This window comes from Nothoprocta perdicaria, unplaced genomic scaffold, assembly GCF_003342845.1.
Source record: "Nothoprocta perdicaria isolate Ctin4 unplaced genomic scaffold, notPer1 scaffold_50, whole genome shotgun sequence".
Classification (NCBI taxonomy): Eukaryota; Metazoa; Chordata; class Aves; order Tinamiformes; family Tinamidae; genus Nothoprocta; species Nothoprocta perdicaria.
Genome location: NW_020455755.1, coordinates 3,154,193 through 3,161,399, shown reverse-complemented (window position 1 = coordinate 3,161,399; position 7,207 = coordinate 3,154,193). Strand labels below are relative to the sequence as shown.

The 7,207-nt window shown below is 70.9% G+C and overlaps 1 protein-coding gene across 1 annotated transcript; it reads left to right on the top strand.

The window, feature by feature from the left end:
* The first annotated feature begins 7 nt into the window (after positions 1 to 7).
* Positions 8 to 7,065, top strand: ANKRD13B (ankyrin repeat domain 13B). Its single transcript, XM_026047909.1, is given in 15 exon segments — positions 8 to 98; positions 3,317 to 3,478; positions 3,578 to 3,702; positions 3,775 to 3,820; positions 3,940 to 4,083; positions 4,180 to 4,369; positions 4,476 to 4,542; positions 4,630 to 4,711; positions 4,787 to 4,851; positions 5,169 to 5,299; positions 5,377 to 5,534; positions 5,631 to 5,783; positions 5,864 to 6,024; positions 6,742 to 6,905; positions 6,907 to 7,065. Coding segments are annotated over 15 exon segments (1,890 nt in total). The 3' UTR covers positions 7,058 to 7,065.
* The last annotated feature ends 142 nt before the right edge of the window (positions 7,066 to 7,207 follow it).

The following is a 7,207-nucleotide window of genomic DNA, read 5'->3' as shown; positions in this document are numbered from 1 at the left end:
CGGGCTGATGCAATGGAGCCGCTTGCTGCGCTCCGCCGGCCGCAGCCCCGGCGCGCACCGGGATGGAGATAAGGATGGAGATAGGGAGGAGGACGGTGGTGGGAAGGAGATGGGGATGGCGGTGGGGACAGGGATGAGGGTGGCGGGGCTGAGATGTCGATGGGGGCGAGGACGGGGCTGTGGTCCCCGCTCCAGCGGCCTCCACGCCGGCAGGGCTCTGCAGCGGGGCGGAGGGAGCAGCCGYGGGTGCCCGGGGGACTTGGGGGGCTGCACTTTGCCTTGGGACACCCCCAAGCCGTCGAGGGCAGGTGTGTGACAACCGTCACCAGGGCCGCTGACACCCAGGGGTCCCCAGGGCCGCCCATCATGGCCAGCCCCGCGTGTCCCCCGCTCCCAGCCACCCTGCTAGGCCTCGCTGGGCAYCCAGGCCACCCGGCACCGTGCGGCCCTGGCAGCGCTGGCCCAGCGGCGGGTGCAACGCCTGCATCTCAGCCCCCCTCTCCCCATGCTCCGTCCGGGGCCCTCCCTGGGGCGCACCAGGGACCCTGGCCCTGCTGGCACCCAGGGGTGCCAAAAGGCATTGCAAGGAGGCCGTGTGGGGCAGGGGATCCCCATGGCCGGAGTCTTCCTGCAGTGGCACCTGCGGGGCGGCCCCAGGCGGCCTGTCCCAGCCTCCCGCTCCCTGCTGCCGCGCGCCGCTCAGGTAATTAAAATCCAGCGYGGAGACGCAGGAAACCGCAGGCGCTGGAGCGAGGCTGCCGGCGAGGCTGTGCCTCCGCGCCCCACACGCCCYGTGTGCCGCCGAGCCGGGCTGCGGGGGTCCTGCTGCCTCCCATGGCGGGAGTGTCCACCGGGATGCTCCACCGGGATGCTCCAGCAGGATGCTCCATGGGGATGCTCCACGGGAATGCTCCAGCGGGATGCAGGCACCGGCTCCCGCCACACCCGCCTCCATTGTGGGAGCCGACGGAGGCTGCCTGTGCCCGGCACCGCTGTGGCCCGGYACCCCCCATGGCCCGGCCCCCCGCCCCGCACGTTTTATTCCGCGCTGCTTTGGGGTTATTTTTCCCAGGAGCTCGGAGCGGGAGCAGGGGGAGGCGGGAGGGAGGGCAGCCCCAGCGCTGGAGGCGGCTCCGGCCCCGCTTGCTCCGGAGCCGGACACCTCCGYGCCCCCCGGCAGGGGGGCTTCTCCCGTCGCCGGAGCCGCACGCGTCCCCACTGCCGTTGGCACGTGAGCGGAGCGGCTGCCGCGCTGGGCTCTGCCCRCCCAGGGCACCCGGCGGCTGCGGCGCCCCAGGGTGCTGCGGTGGCGCTGGGGACGAGCTGGGGGTGCTGGCGGGGGGCTCTGGGGAAGGGGGACAGGGCCAGTCTGGCCTGAGCACCCCCACCTGCATGCAGGGCCTCTGGGAATACCAGAGCTGGGATCAGCCCTTGTCCCCCCTGGAGCCGCATGGGTGCTGGGGGTGCGCGTGTCGCTGGGTGTCCCCTCGAGGGGTCTGCCCGCCTTCTGCGGGGGTCTGGGCGCCCGCTGCAGGGACAGGAGCAGCAGGAGGACAYGGGATGGAGCCCAGTGTGCCGGGACGCCCTGGCCGTGCCCCACGGCACCCGGCAGGTAGCAGGGTGGCCCCGAGGTGCCGGCAAGGGGCTCATCCAGCAACGGGCTCATCCTGCCCCATCCTGCCCCATCCTGACCAAGGGGTCCGGCAGCATCGTGCCTGGGCACATCCGGGCGCTGGGCTGTGCCGCACGCCACAGCCGGCACATGCGGAGCCGGCACATGCAGAGCTGGGGCTCAAGGTGGCCGAGCCGGGGTCCCCCATGACCCCGTCCCCATGGCAAGGGGCCACAGCCCCGGGAAGGGCAGTGCCAGGGGCCTGGGCTGCCCTCCGGGCCGGGAGCACCAAGCTGAGCCCCGGCTGGGGAAACTGGGTCGCGCCGCGTCCCCTGGGCTCGGCTGCGGCACTGGGGCCTCGTCCCGCTCAGCACCGGCTTGGCCCACGTCTCCTTGTGCCCCGGGAGCCCTGCGGAGCCCGCGGTGCCGTCCCCCAGCTGGGGGGCATTTGCTTTAATTAGAACCGTTTTCATTAGYGCAATTAAGCCGGAGCGGGCGCTTGGAGAGCGCTTTCGCAGCGCGGTGCTCCCCGCAAGCCGCAGCGGCTGCCGGGCTCTGGCGGCAGCACCGCATGGGCACGCGGTGTGGGGCAGTGCCAGGCGGGATCCCTCGCCGACCCACAGCCAGGTGGGACATGGGGACACCAGGGGACCCCCCCAGCATGGGCAGCGCTGTAGCAATGGCAAGGAGCACCCTGGCCCCAGCTTGCAAACCAGGGACGGGGGATCAGCCTGTGCCGGGTGCTGTGAGGGGCCGTGGGGGCCTCCCTCCCTGGGCTCCGGTCCTGCTGTGCCAGCCCCGAGGCTGGCACGTCCAGCTGGGGGGGTATCGTGGGGCCAGGCTGTGGGGCAGGGTGGGGGGCACCTTGCGACCCTCCTACGAGGGCTCTCTGCCCRCCCAGCCCAGCCCTGGTGCCATCCCAGACCCCTCTGCTTGCAGGGTGTCAGCAGGGCCCTTCGGCTCCCGCATCCTCCTGCATCCCCCGGGATACCCCYGTGCTGCTCCGTGGGGCTCCCCCGCCGCAGGGCTGGGGGCTCGGAGCGCCGCTCCCGCGGGCAGCGCCAGAGGGGAGGGATTCCTCGGGGCTGGCTCGGAGCCCGGCTCCCAGCTCGGTGCAAACGAGCGCGGGCGCAGGGAGCGCGCGGCTCCCGCGGGGCCGGGGATCCTCGGAGCAGCCGCGGCTCCCGCAGCGCCCGCCGCCCCCGCGCCGGCAGCAGGCAGGGCACACGTGCGCGCCGGCTCCGCAGCGCCCGCCGCGCGGGGGGGCCGCCGCCGCTGCCTGGCAACGGCCCCCCCGAAATGCAGGAGCTGAGCGCTGCACGGGAAGGGGGGGCCCATGTGCCCGCTGCAAGGAGGGGATGGGCCCTGGAGTGTAAGGCATGGGGGGCAACGCATGGGGTGCAAGGCATGGGGTGCAATATATGAGGTGCAGTGCACAGGGTGCAGTGCATGGGGTGCAACATACAGGGTGCAATGCACAGGGAGCAATCCAAGGGATGCAACACACAGGGTGCAATGCATGGAGTGCACTGCACAGGATGCAATCTGCGGGGTGCAGTGCACGAGATGCAACACATGGGGTGCAGTGCACGGGGTGCAGTGCACGGGGTGCAATACGTGGTGTGCAATGCACAGGGTGCAGTCCACAGAGTGCAATGCACGGGGTGCAATGCAGCTGCCTGGCTTTGCCCCCCGCTTCCTGAGCCCCCGCTGCCCCCGTTCCCCGTCAGGCCGACATCGAGCAGCTGGACCCGCGCGGGCGCACGCCGCTGCACCTGGCCACCACCCTGGGCCACCTCGAGTGCGCCCGCGTGCTGCTCAAGCATGGAGCTGACGTGGGCAAGGAGAACCGCAGTGGCTGGACAGGTGAGCAGGGCCCCCACAAAACATGGGGGACCCCCAGGCACAGAGGCTTGTGGTGGCCTGGCTCAGCCGTGCTCAGCACTGGCACCGCGCTGCCCGCAGTGCTGCAGGAGGCTGTGAGCACCCGCGACCTGGAGCTGGTGCAGCTGGTGCTGCGCTACCGCGACTACCAGAGAGCCATCAAGCGCCTGGCCGGCATCCCCATCCTGCTGGAGAAGCTGCGCAAGGTGGGTGTCCCCGTCCCGCCAGCGTCTCGGGGGGCCCCCGGGGCTGCCCTGACACCCCTGTGCTCCCCGCAGGCCCAGGACTTCTATGTGGAGATGAAATGGGAGTTCACGAGCTGGGGTAAGCTGGGAGCTTCCCTGGAGCCTTCCCTGCTGCGAYGTTACCTCTGTGCCCAGCGCCCGTCCCTGTCCCTCCCGTCACCCTGCTGCCCCGGCTGGGCTATGGCCCTGTCTCCGCAGTGCCCCTGGTGTCCAAGATCTGCCCCAGCGACACGTACAAGGTGTGGAAGAGCGGCCAGAACCTGCGCGTGGACACCACGCTGCTGGGCTTCGACCACATGACGTGGCAGCGGGGCAACCGCAGCTTCGTGTTCCGCGGCCAAGGTGAGCGGGGCCGGGGCGCAGCCCCCCGTGCGCCGCCCCGCAGACACCGGCCTAACCTAACCCTAACGCTAACCCTGAGCGCGGCCGCCCCCGCAGACACCAGCGCGGTGGTGATGGAGATCGACCACGACCGGCGCGTGGTGTATTCGGAGACGCTGGCGCTGGCCAGCCACGACCAGGAGGTGCTGCTGGCTGCTGTGCAGCCCACCGAGGAGCAGGTGATGGGGCGGCTCACGGCGCCCGTCGTCACCACCCAGCTCGACACCAAGAACATCGCCTTCGAGAGGTGCGACCCGCCGCGCGTGGTGCGCGGGTGGCCCCGTGGGGCGTCCCAACAYGGCGCCAGCGGGACCCTCCAGCTCATCGGCTGCCTTTGCGTCGCCCTCTCCCAGGAACAAGTCCGGCATCCTGGGCTGGAGGAGCGAGAAGACGGAGATGGTGAACGGGTATGAGGCCAAGGTGAGGGGCAGAGATGGGCCCACGCGGTGCCGGGGGTCCCCTGGGGGACGTAGCGGCCTCCAGCCCCGCTCCTCCCACGGCTCCCAGGTCTACGGTGCGTCCAACGTGGAGCTCATCACGCGGACGCGGACCGAGCACCTCTCGGACCAGCACAAGGGCAAGAGCAAAGGTGGGGATGTGCGGGGGGCCGAGGGGCCGCCCGGGCCCGCGGCGGCTCCGCGGGGTCACCACGCGTCCCCCGCAGGCAGCAAGACCCCGCTGCAGTCCTTCCTGGGCATCGCCGAGCAGCACGTGGGGCCCAACAACGGGGTGAGCGCGCCGGGGGACACRTGGGTGCTGGGGGGACGCRTGGGCACCACGGGGGCTCTGCAGGTGCTGAGGGGGCTCTGCGGGTGCTGAGGGGGCTCTGTGGATGCCGTGGGGTCTCTGTGGGCGCTGAGGGGGACGCTGGGTGCCGCAAGGGCTCTGTGGGTGCCAGGGGGATGTGTGGGCACTGCAAGGGCTCTGCGGGCACCGCGAGGGCTCTGCGGGCGCCGGGGGGGACRCGTGGGCACCACGGGGGCTCTGTGGGTGCCACGGAGTCTCTGCGGCTGCACCCATGCCGACGGCGCCTCGCGTCCCCACAGACACTCATCACGCAGACGCTGAGCCACGCCAACCCCACGGCCATCACGCCCGAGGAGTACTTCAACCCCAACTTCGAGCTGGGCAACCGCGACATGGGGCGGCCCATGGAGCTCACCACCAAGACGCAGAAGTGAGGGGGCGCTGGGGCCGGTGGGGGCGCCCTGGCCGGCGGCCGTGTCCAGCCTGGCGCACCGCCCCGCCGTGCAGGTTCAAGGCGAAGCTGTGGCTGTGCGAGGACCACCCGCTGTCCCTGTGCGAGCAGGTCGCGCCCATCATCGACCTCATGGCAATAAGCAACGCGCTCTTCGCCAAGCTGCGCGACTTCATCACGCTGCGCCTCCCGCCCGGCTTCCCCGTCAAGATCGGTGCGGACACCCCCGCGTCCCCGTTCTGGGGTCCCCCGAGCCCGGGCGCCCCCCTGCAGCCGTCTCCCCTTGCTCGTTCCATTCCTTTGTGCGCAGAAATCCCCATCTTCCACATCCTCAACGCGCGCATCACCTTCGGCAACCTCAACGGGTGCGACGAGCCCGTGAGCTCTCTGCGCCACAGCCCCAGCAGCGAGGCGCCCTCGCCCAGCAGCGACTCCTCCAGCGTCAGCAGCTCCAGCTCCCTGAGTACGTGGGGACGGGGGGGTCCCCAGGCGGGGCCGGGGGGGCGATGGTGGCGGGGGGCTCCATGCGGGGTCTCGCCGCAGCCTCGTGCCGGCCGTGCGAGATGGACCCGTCGCTGTTCGAGGTGCCGCGGGGCTACAGCGTGGTGGGCAGCCAGCAGGACGCCCTGCGGGAGGACGACGACGACCTGCTGCAGTTCGCCATCCAGCAGAGCCTGCTCGAGGCCGGCAGCGAGTACGACCAGGTGGGGCCACCACGTCCCTCCTATCCCCGCCGGGGCTGGGTGGCAGCGCCGTCCTGCCGCGGTGGCAACAGAGCCGTCAGGGCCCGAGCTGCGGGAAAAGGGGCGGCCTGGGGACAAGGGCAGCCGGAGAAAATGGGTGGCCGTGGGAAAACTGGTGCAACGTGGAGATGGGAGATGCGGGATAACGGCTGTGGGATAACAGGTAGCACAGGGAAACGGGTGACATGGGATAAGGGGTGGCACAGATAAGGGGTAGCAATGGGATAAGGGGTGGCACAGGGAAATGGGTGATGTGGGACAATGGGTAACATGGATAACGGGTAGCTATGGGATAAGGGGTGGCACGGGGAAATGGGTGATGTGGGATAACAAGTGGCACGGGCAAATGGGTGGCAATGGGACAATGCGTGGCACAGGGAAATGGGTGACATGAGATAATGGGTGGCAATGGGACAATGAGTGGCACAAGGTAATGGATGACACGGGATAAGGGGTGGCACAGGGAAATGGGTGATGTGGGATAATGGGTGACACGGGATAATGGGTAGCAATGGGACAATGGGTAGCTCAAGGTAATGGGTGACATGGGATAACAAGTGGCACGGGCAAACGGGCGGCCAGGGGATAACGGGTGACAGGGGATAACGGGTGGCCATAGGATCCCGGGTACCGGGGCAAACGGGTGCCGTGGGCTAAGGGCGCCGCGGTGCCGCGCAGGTGACCATCTGGGAGGCGCTGACCAACAGCAAGCCGGGCACGCACCCGCTGTCGCACGAGGGCCGGCGCGCAGACAGGTGGGTAAGGCCTGGCCGGTGGCGCGGGCGGGCGCCGCGGGGGCTCGCGCCCACGCGCCCGGCCCTGCAGGACGCCCCAGCGCGCGGCGCCGCCGCGGCCCGCGGCGCCCAGCTACGCGGAGCAGCTGCGTCTCGCCATGGCGCTGTCGGCGCGCGAGCAGGAGGAGGCCGAGCGCCGCACGCGCCGCGAGGAGGAGGAGCTGCAGCGCATCCTGCGCCTCTCGCTCACCGACAAGTGACKCCGCCGCCGCCGCCCTGAGGCACCGGGGACCCCGAGGAGACGGTGCCGGCGGCGCGGAGCCGCCGAGCGCGGCCGGGGGGACGCTCTCCAAACGGTGCAGAGCCCAACTGGGGGGGGCAGGATGGGGCCCTGGGGTGGGGGACGGTCC